General features: G+C 40.9%; 1 protein-coding gene across 1 annotated transcript in view; it reads right to left on the bottom strand.

The window, feature by feature from the left end:
* The window catches only part of CSMD1 (CUB and Sushi multiple domains 1), a 1,681,733-nt gene that overhangs the window by 281,067 nt on the left and 1,382,769 nt on the right, over positions 1 to 17,897 (bottom strand). Inside the window, exon 29 of the mRNA XM_088021297.1 lies at positions 13,760 to 13,962. Within this exon, the coding sequence (XP_087877423.1) occupies positions 13,760 to 13,962 (203 nt within the window). The remainder of the gene's footprint in view (positions 1 to 13,759; positions 13,963 to 17,897) is intronic.

Genomic DNA, 17,897 nt, shown 5'->3' on the forward strand with positions numbered 1-17,897 from the left:
AAGTCTTATAGTGGGATTCTGATTCTCCTATAGGTATTTTATACTATTGGATATGTGTTTTAAACTGATTTGTTTAAACTGTTTTAAATTAACTTTTTAATTTAGCTCAGAGAGACTCATAATCAATCACTGGGAAGGGAATATTACTGGTATAGGATAAATGTCCAATGTAGGCAATATCCACAAATCAAATTATTTTTCTAATTCTTGTAGACAAATGTTCCAACATCTCTTCTTAGTCATGAAACTATATTTTTGAACTTTGGATGTCATGTAGTTGTAAAACTTAGACCATGCAAAGAAATGTACGTTGAAACTTTTTAATAAAAAGACCTAAAAATATAACAGATTAATAGTGTGCGCAATAATACTTGACTCACTTGTCCTAATTAAGTTCCTAGGACTGCATGGTGAAGCAAGCAAACTTCCTCTTGAGTAGGGGATTGTGTGTTCTCAGAGACAATTACACTAATTAGCACATTTTCTTCCATCATGCCAAATACAGAAACCTATGAGAAAACAAGTATGTTTGTCCTTTGAGGCTTAGAAATATTATCCTAAAGTTATTTTTAAAACACCTCATGTCTAATAGTAACACAAATACTTTAATTTCAAATGTCCCTTACAATCCTGGCTGTGTTTTGCATCCTCATAACACTGAAGGATCCTTTACTCAGTGAATTGTAGCAATTTTAGTTTCTTTATATCTGAAGTCAAAACCAAATTTAAAACCTTGACCCTCACCCTCCAAAGAGCCTTTTCTAAATATCTACTCACAAAAGTCATCATGACTAACTGATTATCAGCTTTCCAACTGGTATGAAAAATAAACATCTGTGTATTAACAAAAAACAGATTGGAGAAGAGGAAATCATTACCATCAGGTTTTTCATTAAAAGTTTTGCAAATTCACCTATTATGTATTGATTACAAAGGCACGATGAATAATTTCAATATGTTATGGAAACCTCAGCTGGTTGCAGCACTGCAAAGATCTGGTATCATATCATTAACATGATAAAGTGATATTTATTTCTTTACTGTTGTTTCCTGTTTTGAAGTCAAAAGTACATTATCTATATGCTTTCTTGCCAAACACGAGTCAGGAAAATCTTCCTGCTGTCAGTTTGAATTGAGTGGTGTGAAGCAGGAGGCCAAAGCGAGGGAAAAATCTAATTTGAGAACTGCAGACTATACCATTTATCACGTAATACTTCCCTGGAGTCTATTTCTAGAACTGAGAATAGATAATAGCACTTCCTTATATTTGGAGAAAACTGGTAAGTCAAAGTGCTTTTATCTTCTGTACATTTGAGTATAGTCCGCATCGAAACTGTGCTGTGGTAGACACTGTATTATGTCCTAATTTAACCTAATTACCATGGAAATTATTGCTAACGGGTTTGACTTACATGCTAAAGTTTACATCACTGGTAAGGATGGGGCCAAGCCCTTGGTCAGATGCTCTCATGTACGGAAAACCACTCCTCTGCGTTGCCTATTCTAAAAATTATACAAGTGTGCATGTGCGTGTGTGGTACGTGTGTGTGTGTGGTGTGTGTATGTGTTTGTGTATACGGTGTGTGTGTATGTATGTTATGTGTGTGTACATTTGAGGTCATGCAGTTTGTCACAGTTCAAATCAGTCTAAATAAGCTTAAGTGATATATACATAATTTTTATATATAAATATATATAATCAAGACTATATATTTATATAAAAGAAATGATATATGTACATATTTTCCCCCTCATGCTCAGCGATAGGACTGTTAGCATCTGGAGAGCCTATAGTCTTTTTTTTTTTTTTTTATAAGAGTACTCTTTTTTTTTAATTTATTTATTGAGAGAGAGAGAGAGAGAGAATGGTAGAGAGAGAGCATGAGAGGGAAGAAGGTCAGAGGGCGAAGCAGACTCCCCGCCGAGGAAGGAGCCCGATGTGGGACTCGATCCCTGGACTCCAGGATCATGACCTGAGCCGAAGGCAGTCGCTTAACCGACTGAGCCACCCAGGAGCCCCGAGCCTATAGTCTTTTTAATAATGTAAGTGCTGCCAAGTACATTACTCCGATCCACACCACAAATGTGTTTCCAACAGCTTTGGTGAGGATGTGAGCTCTCTGGGGAGGTATACTTTAAGTTACTTTAAAATGGAATTTGACACGTGTTCTGAGTGGATCTGGGACCATCCTAAAGACTATGAATGTCAGAGCAAAAATATTTTTTTAAAAATAATTTGTTTAGGAAATTCAATCTCACCAGAACCAACAACTAAGAAAGTAAGAAATAAGCAGAAAATGCAGATATATATACAGGAAAGAAGAAAAAAAGGCGAAATACTATGTGTTAAATGTGAAGCAGAAAGTAAACGCAGTACTTAGTGCAAAATATCTATGACCTCTGAGTACCAGGCTCTCAGTAACAACCAGAAAGTTATAAAAATAATTTGTAGTGAATATTATGAAGAGGAAGTACAAAAATCAGTTAAAATGGATTCTTACTTATACTTCAGATTCAGAGAATCTCCTAAAAGGGGTTGCATTTCAGTGCAGTTTGTAAAATGAAGAGCATGTGGTGGGGCAGGTAGTTTCAGCCAAGGGAGCAGCCAAGTGAAGTTCTGAACGTAAGAGTAAAGAATCTGATGGAAAGCAGGAGTGGAAGCAGTGAGCGAGAATGGAGAGGTAGACAGAAGCTGGACATTGACCAACTCGAGGTCATGTGATAGATCTCAGAGTTTATTCCGATGTGGGCAAGAAACTAGAGTAGGTTTCAAGCAGGTGCTCAGTTGATCAGATTCGCTCTCTGACAAGGTGGCTCTTCTCACATAAAGTTCATCACAATCGCCCTGCTCTGAATGGCCCTGTGGACCAGAGTCTGGGCCGGAGGAGACCCGGCTGCCGCAGTGGTGTATGTGATGAGGGTCCCGTGCAGATCACTGGCAGGTCGACTGTGGTGATGGGACTGGTGTTCTAGGGGAAGAAGTGAAACAAGATGAAACCCCGAAGTGGAAAATGGCAGTCCTATGTATTATTTTAAATTGTGATTTGAGCACTTCCATAATAGAGGTAAGGAGTTGGGGAGAGTGAAGGATGAAAACAAGGAAAGAGAGAAGTCAACACAGAGCGAAGTCCCCACAGCAGCTGTGTAGTTAGGAGGATCCCTGCTTGCGAGAAGGGGCTGATAGTCTGGGGAACAGAAGTGAGGAAATAGCCATTTGCATTAGTCTGTATGTCTGTTGAAAGGAAGTAGAAGGACATCCTTCTGATGGCTTTGTCTTTGCCGAGGTATGACTCGAGGTCATCTACTAGGGAAAGAGGATATGACAAGTTTGATGATTTGAGGAAAGTGGTGAAGAATGAAAATGGTGAATGGGGACAAAGCTCACCAGAGAGTAAATTACCATAGCTGAGCCCCGGGCAGGTGGTGGCCAACATTTATAGTGGAAAAAGCTTCTGGCTTGTGTAGCTCTTGTCAGGAGCCCTCCCAGCCCGCGTGAGAATGGGGGCAGGCAACAATGGCAGAGAGCCCACAAGAGAAAGGGATCCAGCACATCATAAGAGATGTGATTCTACGGAAGGTGTTGCTCTGAAACGAAGCAGAGTCAGAATGAAGAAGAACCAGGAGGGAGAAAGCAACAGCCTCCATGCCCCAGTAAAACCAAAGAAATGAAGTAAAGGTGGGGAGGGGAGACGGGGGATGGAAAGACGTGAGAGTGGAACAGAGGTCTGTTTGAACTGACCTTTTCAAGCGTTTTAGGTGAAGCATGAACAGTGCACATCACAAGAGGGGTTAGGGAAGTGCAGTAGAGAAGACCGAAGTGTAGAAGACAATTGCTGAGAATCTCAGAGCTGGGCTGGTCATCCAAGGGAGGGGAGGGCAGGATAGGGTTCACAGGAACCAGAGAGACACGGAGGGCTGCCGCGGAACCGCATACGTGGTTCCGGTGGTGCCATAACCATATACTTTGTAGACGTTAATTGTCTAATTGCCTTTCCCCTACCACGCTTGATGACTGGGTCGATTCCTGCCTTCCACAGCACTGGGTCTCCAGTACGGATACATTCAGTATCAGAATGTATCTGATACATTGTATCAGAAACATAATAAGAAGGGGTCAAATATTTGTTGGTGAATAAATGCCAATCATACTTGAGTGAATAAAAGAATGTTTAAATTCTTACTGCCAAATTATTATAGTTATGATATGACATACACTTTGAGGCTAAGGGTCATCCTTATCTTGGACAGAGGTGGTTAGATAGTTGAACTCAACAGCTATCATCAGAGTGATTTGCATTTTCAATGTTCTCATTACTGACTCAACTTATTTTTGAATGTCATGTTTTTAAAGACATTGTGAGAATTCAGTCTATTAAATCTGGGAGCATTTCCCCTTTCCTTAAAATAAGGTTGCACAAGTCTGTCTAATATATCATGTGTTGATTTAGAGTTTGAGATTCATGGGAAATTTTATGTCCAAGGTCTTAGAGAAGGGTCAGCACGCTGTGACTGCCCATGAAAATCACTATCGCCTGAGGTCTGATCAATGAACTTTGAGCATGGGTAGGATTTATATTAGCAGGAAAGCAGTTATAGATGACATTCCAGCTGATAGTTCTACAGAAAAATGTTGATATCTTTTTTTATTATCAAGCATCAAAGAGACATCCTCAGGAAAATGTAACCATCGTGCACTGTTGGTGGGGATATAAATTGGTGCAGCCACTGTGCAAAACAGTATGGAAGTTCCTCAAAAAATTAAAAAGTAGAATTATGTTGTGATCCAGCAATCTCACTACAGGGTATTAATCCAAAGAAAATTAAAATAGGATCTTGAATAAATATCTTCACCCCCATGTCCACTGCAGCACTGTGCACAGCAGCCAAAATATGGAAATAACCTACATGTCCATCAATAGATGAGTGGATAAAGAAGATATAATCCCATTGTATATGTATCTTTACATCTATCTATCTATCTATATTTATATATATATATAATGGAAAGTATTCAGTCTTTAAAAAAGAAAATCCTGACATTTGTGACAACACAGTTGACATTGAGGGCATTATGTTAAGTAAGATATATCAGACAGAGAAAGAGAAATATTGTACAGTATCACATAGGTGGAATCTAAAAGAAACAAATTAATAGAATCAGAGAGTAGAAATGTAGTTACCATGTCTGGAGAATGCTGGAAATGGGGAGATGTTGGTCAAATGGTACAAACTTCTAGTTACAAAATAAATGAATTCTAGGAAACTAAAGCATGGTGATTATAGTGAAAAATACTGTATTGTAAACTTGGAAGTTGCACAGAGAGTAGATTTTACATGTTCTCACCACTAAAAAGAAACAGTGATTATGTGATGTGATGGAGGTGTTAGCAAAAGCTAAGATAGTAATCATTTTTCAAAATATAAATGTATCAAAATGCCAGGTTGTACACTTTAAACGTATACAATGCCATATTATATTTCAATAAAACTGGAGGGAAAAAAAAAGATGTATTCTCACAAACAGGAAAGATGTCATTTACATGTCCTGTTTCTCTCCTTTTCTTTTCTTACCAATCTTGTTGGTATCAGACACAACTAATTACAGCTAAAATCACAGCTTTCCACGAAATTACAGGATTTAGAGCATCAGCTAAACTGGCATCTTACACTCAATCAATTCAGGACATATGCTTTGTACCTCTGTCATGAGCTAGGTGCTGGTAATCAAAGCTGAACAGAACTCTTTGACCTTGAGCTGTTCACAATCCATGTGTGTGAGTGGTGAACGATAAGAACTGATGGTCAGTTCTTCACCAGTCCCATGAGGAAAGTTCTGGGGGAGCAGAGAGGATCAGTGGTTCTAGCTGCACTTGATCTGTGCTGCCCTTCCCAGAAGCCTGGCCCATAAACCCAGGGTTCATGGCTGGGTCTCTCCCATAAAACAATCCCACTCTGTTCAGCACCTGGCCACCCCAATGGACTCTCCCATTATAAACAACAAATGATTTTTTTTAAATTTTTTATTGTTATGTTAATCACCATATATTACATCATTTGTTTTGGTGTAGTGTTCCATGATTCATTGTTTGTTCATAACACCCAGTGCTCCATGCAGAATGTGCCCTCTTTAATACCCATCACCAGGCTAACCCATCCCCCTACCCCCCTCCCCTCTAGAACCCTCAGTTTGTTTTTCAGAGTCCATCATCTCTCCTGGTTCGTCTCCCCCTCTGACTTACTCCCCTTCATTCTTCCTCTCCTGCTATCTTCAACAAATGATTTTTTTAACATAAAAATATACCTATTAAATTATCTTTCAATAAAGCAAATTAGGAAGAGATGTCATGTAGCCACTAAGTTACAGCTGAGATTTATGAAAAAATCAATCTCACCAAATCTGAGATGCCAAGTGGCTCCAGAGCTGTGTTCCCTAAGAAAGAAGAGCTGATAGTCTGGGCCACTGAAGGCTCCCTGGAAGTTTATTTAACCCCCAGAGTAAAGGTCAGTTTTGTGTGCTGAACTCCATTTTCTTGCATTTTATGCGTGATTAAATGGTAATTAAGCTTTAATGAAAAGTGTTAGGCTGATTACAATTAGCATAATTGCACTAGTCAGCGCATGTTCTCATGTTTACATGCTGTGCTGAGCTGGTAGGACAATGGGCCTTTAATGGGGTTTGCATATCTTGTGAGCATCAACAACTCATTTCCTAGAGCAGAAAAGCTTGTCTTATGGTAAAGTGAAGTAAACACACACATAGGGAAGCCTGTGATCCATCCCCTACTCCATCAGTGGCCATTAAACACACGCAGACATGCAGAGTCGAGAATAAGCAATGATATTTCCATACCCTCAGTAAAATTATCTTAGAGCAGGGAAAAAATGATCATGTTTTAGTGAAATAACAAAATTTATCAGATGATAGATTGTGTTCATTTTAAAAATGGGTATTAAGCTTTATAAAATAAAAATGTTCTGCCTGGTTTCCAAATGGCATCAAGATATTAAGGAATCAAGGATATATAAATGTCTAAATAATTATAAAACACAAATGGTCAACAAAGATGCCTAATTTTTATTTCATCTGTATAATGTGTTCTTTTTTCTTTAAATTTTTTATTGTTATGTTAATTACCATACATTACATCATTAGTTTTTGATGTAGTGTTCCATGATTCATTGTTTGTGCATAACACCCGGTGCTCCACGCAGAACGTGCCCTCTTTAATACCCATCACCAGGCTAACCCATCCCCCCACCCCCCCTCCCCTCTAGAACCCTCAGTTTGTTTTTCAGAGTCCATCGTCTCTCATGGTTCATCTCCCCCTCCGATTTACCCCCCTTCATTCTTCCCCTCCTGCTACCTTCTTTTTTTTTTCTTAACATATATTGCATTATTTGTTTCAGAGGTACAGTCTGGGATTCAACAGTCTTACACAATTCACAGTGCTCACCATAGCACATACCCTCCCCAATGTCTATCACCCAGCCACCCCATCCCTCCCACCCCCCACCATGTGTTCTTCAATAGTCAAAACGAAGTATATATTGGCCACTAAACTTCCGATACTAAACATTATATGGAGATAATTTATCTCAACTGTCAACATTGGGTAAAAGCAAATCCAGAAGTGAAAGAATCTTGATATTAAAATTAGCATTTAAATATTTATTATTAAAATCTTCTATTAGAAGTTTTGAATGAACCTAAGTTATTGCAAAAGATATCATTTTCTGTAGATGGCACACAGTGTTTGTCATGCGATCAAAATCATCCTAATATTTTCAAGCATATTCAATTAGCTAATACATTTTAGCCACTAATTATATATCACATTGTAGAAATACCAACAGAGTCTGCCCTCCAAGAATGTAGTCTAGTAACTGCAAATAGAGTACTCACTGTAAGCCCTCTAATAGATGTATGGGTGTTGGATTTGGAGACTGTTAAGTGACAAATGACTCATTCTGCTAAAGCAACCTTAAAAGGTGGCTATGGCTACACTGGGTTTCATTAAGCCAGCAAATAGGAAGGGGTATGTATGTAAGTATGTAAAATGAACATACACCATATTTGGGGCATACCGAAGAGGGTTGGTGTCCTGCTGCAGTGTAAGTTACAAGCAGTTTGACAGGATGGAAGGCAGTGGTTGTGGGTGATATGGAAAATGTGGATTAGGGCAAGTTTGCATAGAAGATTTTACAGCCTTTATTTTTGGCAATAGGGAGAATCAGAAATGTATCTTGCTGGGATGGGAAGACAGTGGAGACTTCTGGCCAGAAGTGAGGTGTCATCTGAGTTGCCCCATTAGAGACTGATCCTGCTTCCTGTGCTCAGGTAAATTAATAAATGGTCAAGGGCAAGAGGGAGGGAAACCAGTTCGTAAACCATGATGGACTCAGCCCAATCCTAGATGACTTAGACTGAGGTGGTAGGAGTACAGGTTGAGAGAATTGGTTGGAATTGCTGTTTTGAATACGGACCCTACTGAAACTGTTGCTGGATAACATGTGTGATGTGAGACAAAGAGATTTGTAAAAACAAAGGCTTTGCCCTGAGCAACTATCAGAAGGGAGTTGACATTTGCCATGACAGGAAGTACTTCAAGAACATCAGGCTTGGGAAAGGATTGGATGAGAAGTGCAGTTGAGTGTCATGGGTCAAGTTGCCTGCTCTGTATCTCCGCATCAAAGTGGACAGCAGTGCCAAGTAGGCAGTGGGTGCCCAGGGGAAAGGTTTGGGAGGTTGGCTGATAAAACCTAAGAAGTGAATGTTGGTAGAGAAGAAACACATGATGTCACCCTGGTGACATCCAGCCTTTACAGGTTGGGGGAAGGAAGGGGAAAAGCAGCAAAGGAGGCTGGAATGGTGGAGCCACTAGACTCCGGAGGACTAAGAGAGAAAGGGAAGCCTGGTTGAAGAAGGTGTTTTGGGGACAGGGACATAGTCAAATAAAATTACAAAGTTCCAACTTGCTATGGAGTTATGTGCCTGCAGGGCACAGAAGCACTGATGTCCAAGTCTTATGCTTCAAATTTAGTTAAAATCTGATGATTCAAATGTCTCTAAGAAAACCAATGTCCAAATAAATATTTTCCCTCCAATAATTCAGTGACACCTATAATTCTTAGCTCACATATTATTGGCATACTATCAAGTTGAAATGGTTTACCAAGAAAACTCTAATTTATTTATTAATTTTTAAAAGATTTATTTATTTATTTGACAGAGAGAGACACAGTGAGAGAGGGAACACAAGCAGGGGGAGTGGGAGAGGGAGAAGCAGGCTCCCCTCAGAGCAGGGAGCCCGATGCGGGGCTCGATCCCAGGACCCTGGGATCATGACTGGAGCTGGAGCCGAAGGCAGACGCTTAACGACTGAGCCACTCAGGCGCCCCAAGAAAACTCTAATTTAATACTATTGAATAAACGGCACTTTTGCCTGGCAACAGTGGTTGTACTTGAAGTATCAATTACATGAGGAAGACATTCTGTTTCAGCTCCATTATTGAATTTTATTTTGAACTCATAATGTCATGCTAATACTTTAAATTTTAACATTAGCTTGACTTATGAATGGTAAAACAATCTAATATACATAAAGTACCTTTTCTTTCTTCTTTTACTTTTTTTTTTTTTTTTTTTTTGCTGTCTCAAGATCATAGTCACAAATACATGGACTTTTCCTTCCTCTTCCTTACAGAAGAGGAGCAAGGTAGGGTGTTTTGGTCCGGAGGAATAGGCTCTTTTGTAGATTTTGAGGAGACTCGGGCCTTTGGCTTGGAAAGACTCCAGCTTGAATTAGTTTTCTTGGTGGAGCCTCCAGTGAGGAAAGGAAGGCTCTGGAACTGCAGAGATGGAAACTGGCACACTGGTCATGGGTGTGGGTAGGTTGACCAGTTGCCCCAGTTCACTGGGGCTGAAAGTGGTTCCTAGAACATGGGAGTGTCTGTTTTATAATCTGACTGAAGGGTTTCAGGAAACTTCTTTCCTAAAGTCAGACAAGTCCCGGACAAAATCTGACAAGTTAGTAACCCTAGACCTAAGAGTCAACTTTTCATCAAGTTCTTAGAGACACAGAGACTCATGTCCCAGTGCCCCACTCCTACTGGTGTCCTGGAAATGGCAGACTTTGCCGTGTGGTTCATGGAGCATCTTGGCTGTGGAGACGGCAGGACAACTGTCTGTGTTCCAGCCTATGGTCCACAGAGCCCATGTGAGACAGATAAGTGAGGCTGCCACCAGCAGTGGCACCCAAACAGACCAGGACCATGTGGGGAGGCAGGAGTGGAGGTAACAGCCAAGAGCAGAGAGGACCTATTCCTTCCCCACTCACCCTATGGAATAATCCTTGCTTCCCACACACTCCAAAACAGGGAGGGAGCTCTGTGAAGTCAGCTGGCATAGGGCTTCTCATCTACCTTAATGCATGGGAGCTTGAACTGGATATGATTTCACTTAGAAAAAGGAGAAATGGGATTTGCGTTAATAACGGAGTGAGTGGAACACACTCTTGACCATTTCATATGCTTACCAATGTTGGTTATAGAATTGTATTGTTCAGGATCCAACACAAAACACGTGGCACACTTCCAGTAGGATTATTTGAGAGGGTTTCTTTAAAAGGTTAATCCCAGGTAGAAGCGTGGTTATAGGGAATTGGTTATAAGAACTGGAAAAGAACATGGATGGACATGGCTTCTTGAGAAAAAGCACTGAGCTCTGACTGAGGGACATAGCCAACCCGGGGAAACCAGCAGGGAGGGAACAGGGTGTATGGGAACCACGACTGCACTCTGCTCCCTGTATCCCTCATGTCCTGCCAGAGCTCCCCATTGGATGAATCCAAACAGCACAGAAGACCTAGTTCACGTCTAGGGTCAGAAAGTAGCTTTGAGAAATGGTAGAGAATAATCTAAAAAGGCAAAGGGAAAAAGTACAACACAGAATATAGAGTTTTAGAAATGCAAAAGTCCTTAGAAATTGGTGTAGTATCTTCAATTCACAAATAAAGCAATAAGGGCAGAGATAGAAGAAGGTCAGTCACAAATCTTTACAGGTTAAGATAGAAACCCACGTTTCCTTACTCAGGGTCCAGAATAAACTTTTTTTTAAAAAATGATTTTATTTATTTATTTATGAGAGAGAGAGAGAGAGAGAGGTTTTGGGAGGTTGGCAGCATGAGAGAGGAGAGGGTCAGAGGGAGAAGCAGGCTCCCTGCTGAACCAGGAGCATGATGTGGGACTCGATCCCAGGACTCCAGGATCATGACCTGAGCCGAAGGCAGTCGCTTAACCAACTGAGCCACCCAGGTGCCCAGGATAAACTTTTCTAAATTATGCCAGTTTTTATATCTTTTCCCCCCCTTTTTATAGAGTTTTAAAGACAACCTTGCAGAAACCCATTCACAAAAGAGCCTCAGAGTCAGCAGTATATTTTTGCCCCTAACATGGAATTTTCCAAAGCATACCAGACTCACGGACTTATTAGCTAGAAATGGGGAGGGAAAGGTCTTGTGCAAGTTCTTGTCAAACCATATGAAATTGCCAATTGTCAAACATTTTTATCTACAAAGATGACAATTTCACATGGTTCGAACTAGAACATTTGGAATACTGAATTAAAAAAAAAATAAGCTAAGCAAGTTTCATTTCTGTAGGAATTCTAATGGATATGTACATGTTGATCACTTCCTAAACATCAAGGTATTAATCATATGAGGAGAATCAAAATATCTATGATTCTCAAATAAGTGTAATAAAGGGCCTTTAAAAAAAAAAACAAAGTAGGAAGTTGTCTTTTGAAGAGAGGGAAATCATGAAGGAACATAGAAAAATGAGTGGTTTCTGGGTTCTGTAAGAATTTTAAAAAGGGAAAATTTTTAAAAGGACAGTAACAAAGCTATAAACCCCGTTACCCTACAATCCAGCAATCATGTTCCTTGGTATTTGCCCAAAAGAACTGAAAACTTACATCCACACAAAATCCTGCCAAGAATGTTTATAGCAGCTTTATTCACAGTTGCTAAAACCTGTAAGTAACCAAGATGCCCTTCAGTAGGTGAATGGATAAATAAACTGTGGTCCATTTGGACAATGAAATATTTCCATCACTAAAAAGAAATGAGTTATCCATCGCTAAAAAGAGATGAAAAGACAGGGAGGAATCTTAAATGCATATCACCGAGTAAAAGAAGCCAGTCTGAAAAAGCTACATACTAATGACTTCAGCTCTATGACATTCTGAGAAAAGCAGAACTCTGGAGACAGTAAGTGGATCTGTGATTGCCAGGGGTTGAGGGTACAGGGGAGGGGTGAATAGTCAAAACATAGAGGATTTTTAGGCAGTGAAACTACTTGTATGATACTATAATTGTGCACACATCATTATACATTTTTCCAAACCCACAGGATGTCAACTGCCAAGAGTGGACCCCAATGTGAACTATGGCTCTGGGTGATGATGTCATGTCACCATCAATTATAGCAAATGCACCATCTGGTGGGGAAGCTGATAGTGGGGGATGCTGTGCGTGGGGGGGAGGGCAGATGGGAAATCTCTATGCCTTCCTTTCAAATTTGCTGTGCACCTAAACCTGCTCTAAATACTAATCTATTAAAAATAAATAAATAAAGGCCAGGAAAGGATATAATAAGTAGAAGAGAGAAACAAACACAACCTCATAGTGTTGCCAACTTTTTTGTTTTGCCAAATAAGGACAGTAAATCAGGACATTTACCAGGACAGTAAATTCACCAGGATAGTAAATCACATATCTACTACCTACTCACCACCATTTCTGAAAATAAAAAGAGCAAAAATCTTGGAATAAAGGGATGATTTCCCCCAAACCAAGTTAGCTGGAACAAACTCATCTCAAATATTTTTACCATAGACCAGTGAAAAATTTAGCAAATGTTTGAAAATTACTGCGCTGGAAGCACAATGAAACCAGAGATAAAAATTTGTGCAGACGATGATCTCATTTTTATTAGCAACCCTTTAAAGCATTAAACTGCGCTAAGTCCATTTTCTTATGTAAATCCTGAATATGGCTCATGTGCAAATTTCACTTGTTTTATGACCATGGCTGACCCTGCGCACCACCGAATTATATGACATCTCTATATGGTGCAATGTGAAGGGTACTCAGAGGATGAGCTCCCACAAAATATCTCCACTCCTTCCTTCTCAGGAAACTGCTCATTAAAAAATGGGCCAGACAGCAAAGGTGGAACCTCTCCTTCAGGGGGTAAGAGCTCCAATGTGCAAATGAGGGGTCCTGTGGGGATTACTCCATCATGTGAACTACTTGAAACCTTGGCCCAAAGGAGGGGGAAATGCAGGGTATGTCTCTGCAGGGTAGCTGATGGTAGACACTCCGTGTGGCTGATTAGCAGCTCCATTGCACAAAGACTTCATAGCACAGAGTGGGGTAATTAGGGGGCCTGGCGATGGTGCAGGTTTGCGGGAAACTGGAGACAAACTTCACATTCAGGTAGAGACCCACATCTGTCTTGGTCCCACATTTTGCTAGTTAACTGAAGCCTTTAAAATTATACGTCTATGTTTTCATATAACCAAGGAGATGCCTTATCTCACCCTACCTGATCACTGACAGCATGTCCGAAAACGAACCTTTCTCTTGATCTGCATTTTCCGAATGTCACATTATGCTCAAAAGAAATGACCATGAAGGGAGAGGCCTAAGAACACACAAGTGCCCAGCAGACAAACGAGACCACAGCTGCCACCTACTTGAGAACTGAATGGAGAAGCCCGACTTGCTGATGAAGAAGTCACTGTCAAACTGCAGGGTGAGGGAGCTGAACGTGCTGTGGATGTCCTCGGGGAGCATGGAGCCGCTCCACTCCTTGAGCAGGATGTCGCTGTCCACCGGGCCGTCCCACACCTTCAGGATGTCATGGGCCGTCTCTGTGTCGAACACGATGAAGTGCAGGCTGTGGGAGAGAGCACAGTTTGTACGCTTACTCACAAGAGGGCTCCCCACGCCACCAGAGCACACTGAGCACAAACGTGAATGCTCACGCCCTCCTGGAGTCCGTCCAAACCCCACCAAAACGTGCCTTGTGCTACCTGCCAAAGAGGGAGGAGGCCATCAAACCTCTGAGACACACCTTCCCTGGTGCAAGTGAGAATTACTGCTGTCTGTGCAGGATACAGAGCCTGCCGAGCTCTGTGCTGAGCTATGTATTTAGGGACCCAAACAATTCCTTTTGAGATTGCCGGTTCTTTCTATAATTCAAAGCTTTCTCAGGCTCCCAAACCAAAGGTGAGTTTGACATCACTTTGCTTTAAGCCAATCCAAGTCTGATTTTTATGTGGGGGTCCATGTGGTTCTCGAAGTGCCCCACTAGGTGGCAGCATGCGTGCCAAGAGAAACAGACTTGCAAAGGCAGTGTCCAGCACAAGGATCTGGTACCTGAACCCTCTGATCTTAGGCTGTGTTTCTTTCTATCAAGTTTATTTTCAGAAAGATACATTATTTGGAATACCAACACAAAGGCAGAAATGTGTCATATAAACTCCTTTCTTGGTAACATTTTAATAGACTTCTATCAGATTCAGAGACCCTTTCCAGAGTGACATAAACCTCTCTGTGTCTGGAAAGCTCGCTCTTAGGGGCAGAGGCGCGGCTGGGGTGTGGGGGACCTTGCAGATGTGCGGAAGAGCTCAGCTAACATGCCAGCCCAGACCAGCATTCCCTCACCGCCTCGCTTTCTAGTGTCTCCTCCACTGCTTATTGCACAAAATCGTCAGGGAAATGATAAAAATCATAATAAATGGCGTAAGAAAACGGGACATGGATCCCGACAATATTTTCTGCACATACTATGTATTCAAAGAAAGTACCTATCTCACCTTGCAGAAAGTATGAGCTGTGCGGCCTATTTTTAAAACGTTTCACATGAAATATTTTTCATACAGAGAAAAGTACAGGAGATGGCACTCTATGCCCACCCCCCCCCACACGCTTCGGATCTTTAAAAATAAAATCTTATAGATACAGCCTCACCACCCTCCCTTCCACTTATTCCTCTGTTCTTCCTCTCAATCCACGTTCTGAAATGTTCACGGATCGTGTTCCCATTTACATTTCTGTAATTTTCATTGCCGTCTGCATATATATCCCCAGGCAATATATAGACCTAATTTGTACATTTAACACTACTTGCGTAAGAGATGTCATTTTGGCATTGTCTGCGCTCCTACCATGTTCAAGTTGCTTTTTACATTCAGCATTACGTGAAAGCCCTCTCTCTATCCTCAAAAATGTAGGTCTTGTTGCTTCACTTTAAAAGCATAAAGTAAATGCTTTATTTTTCTAGTCGTCTACTATAAAGTAGTTTGCTTCTGCATTTTATTTTTTGTAGGTTTGTGTGTGTGTGTGTGTGTGTGTTTATTTATTTTTGTCGAAGTACAGTGGACACACAGCATCACATTAGTTTTGGGCGTACAACACAGTGATTCAACAAGTCTATACTTTATGCTGTGCTCGCCACAACAGTCGTCCCATCTGCACATCTTAGTCATGGTAATGGTGCTGCAGGAAGCAGCCCTGTGGACTCACCCGGGGTCTTTCTAGGCTCAGAAAGGATCTGCAAGCTGTTCTGCCCAGCGACTGTAGTCTCACAATAATGGACACATACCCATGTTCTGTCACATCTTTACCAATACCTGACATTATCTGACTCTAGAGGCTAGAAAATAGAACATCTGATGGTGGAGGAATAGTATCCTGTGCAAATTGCATTCCCTGATTTCTCATGAGGTAGAACATACTTTTGTGTCTCTAAGGTGTCCCTCCTTCCACCTCGTTCAGCATTTCAGCAAGTATGTATCGATCACCAGCTGTGTACCCAGCACTCTTCCAGAGATTTTGATACATCAGAGAATGAACTGCAGAACCTGCCCTCAGGGCGCTGACGTGGTAATGGGAGGACCCAGGCAATAACCCGCAACCATTACTCCTCCCAGGATGGAGAGAGACTGTGTGTTAGTGGGTGGGAAATGCAAGTGGAGAAAGAAGAAGGAGAAGCAGAACCAGGGGCACTGGTTGTGCCATCCGGGGCAGGTGGGAAGGACTGAAGTCGTCAACGGGGTGGCTAGGTTAAGCCATGTTGTATGGCCAGGCTTGAGCAGAGGCTCACAGGAGGCAGGGAGGTTTGCCCTCTTGCATGTGAGGGATGCGTGAAGTCAAGCAAACATCATGGAGGATGTGCCTTCAGCTCTGGGGAACATCCAGGCACCCAGGGTAACCAGAGCAGAGAGAAGAACTAAGCAGTAAGAGCTCAGATGAGAGAAATAGTGGGCGGGGGGCTATGGGGAGACGGGGCACAACAGTTAGCACTTTAGAAACTGTTTTGAAGATTTTGACTTTACACTGGGTGACACACCAATGGAGCATTTTCAGTGAAGCAACGATCTCACCTACGATTTAAAACATTTACTCCACCTGCTGTTGACAGCAGACTGTAGAGGAAAATGATGAATCAAGAGTAATCAAGGCAAGACGCATGCTGCTCAGAGGAGCTTGACGGTGGAGGTATTGAGTGGTGGTCCAATTCTGGGTACATTCTGAAGGTAGAACCCAGAGTGGATGAGGCACGTATTGGAAAGAGAGAAAGCAAAGCCACTCCAAGTTTCCTTCTTAGGAAACTACAAAGGCAGAGTTACCACCAACTGAGCTGAGGAAAAAAATAGGTGGGAAACGTTTGTGGGACGGGGAAAACCAGATGAGGGGCTTTGTGCATTTTGGGTTCAAGATGGGTAATGGACACTGAGTAGAGACGGTCAGGAGAAAGTTGTTCATATGAACCGGGAGTTTTGAAGAGAAGTCTGGATGGAAAAAATAAACATGTTATATGTTTAATAATAAACCATAGCACATAATGGTTGTTATACCACAGGGCTAGATGTCGAAGGTCATAGGTGAAGAAAAGGAGAGACAGGGACTTTGAATTACCTGATTACATAGGTTTTCCCACATTTGCAATGTGCTGTCTCTTTTGTCATTGTTTTATGTTATATATTATATTATATTATTATATTATATTCCATTATATTTTTTGCTGAAAGATTTCATTACAACCCTTTATCATTTTAAGAAAAATCGCTGCTGCTTACCATGGTAGGAGGGTTTCTGTTTTACTTTGCTATGTAGTTGATCATGAAAAAGTATTAAATTCTAGGGGTGCCTGGGTGGCTCAGTCAGTTAAGTGTCTGCCTTCAGCTCAGGTCATGATCCCAGGGTTCTGGGATGGAGTCTGGTGTTGGGCTCCCTGCTCAGCGGGAAGCCTGCTTCTCCCTCTCCCTCTGCCCTTCTGCCCTGCTCGTGCGCTCTCTCTCTCTCTCTCTCGCTCACTCTCTATCTCAAATAAATAAATATTTTTTAAAAAATAAAAATATTAAATTTTGTTAAATTATTTTTTCTACACCTATTTATAAGGCCATAGAGTTATTTATTTTTTTAACAGGATGAATTACAGAGTTCAGCTCTTAATTTTTATTTCTTGTACTTTGCTTGGCTTTTGACATCAAGGCTATTTTAGCCTCATTAAATGAATCAAACTGTTGTTTTATTTTTTTTCTTTTGACTGGAAGATTTTTCTAATATACTGATATAATTAATCTATTATTTTCTTAAATTCTAAAAACTCGTCTGTACCATGTGTGTATATTTTTATTTCCATTCCTAATGTTAATTATTTGGGCCTCCTGTATTTTATCTTAATAAATCACTTCAGTTATTGGTCTACTCAATGATACCTTTTCAAAAGCCAGTTTGTGGGTTTGTTAATTCTCTCTACTGTTTCCTTCATTAATTTCTTTCACATTATTTATTGTTTTTCCATTTCTACTTCTTTGAATTTAC

Source organism: Eumetopias jubatus, unplaced genomic scaffold (assembly GCF_037043125.1).
Source record: "Eumetopias jubatus isolate StellerSeaLion01/CBP00866 unplaced genomic scaffold, mEumJub1_p1.0 scaffold_2, whole genome shotgun sequence".
Taxonomy (NCBI): domain Eukaryota; kingdom Metazoa; phylum Chordata; class Mammalia; order Carnivora; family Otariidae; genus Eumetopias; species Eumetopias jubatus.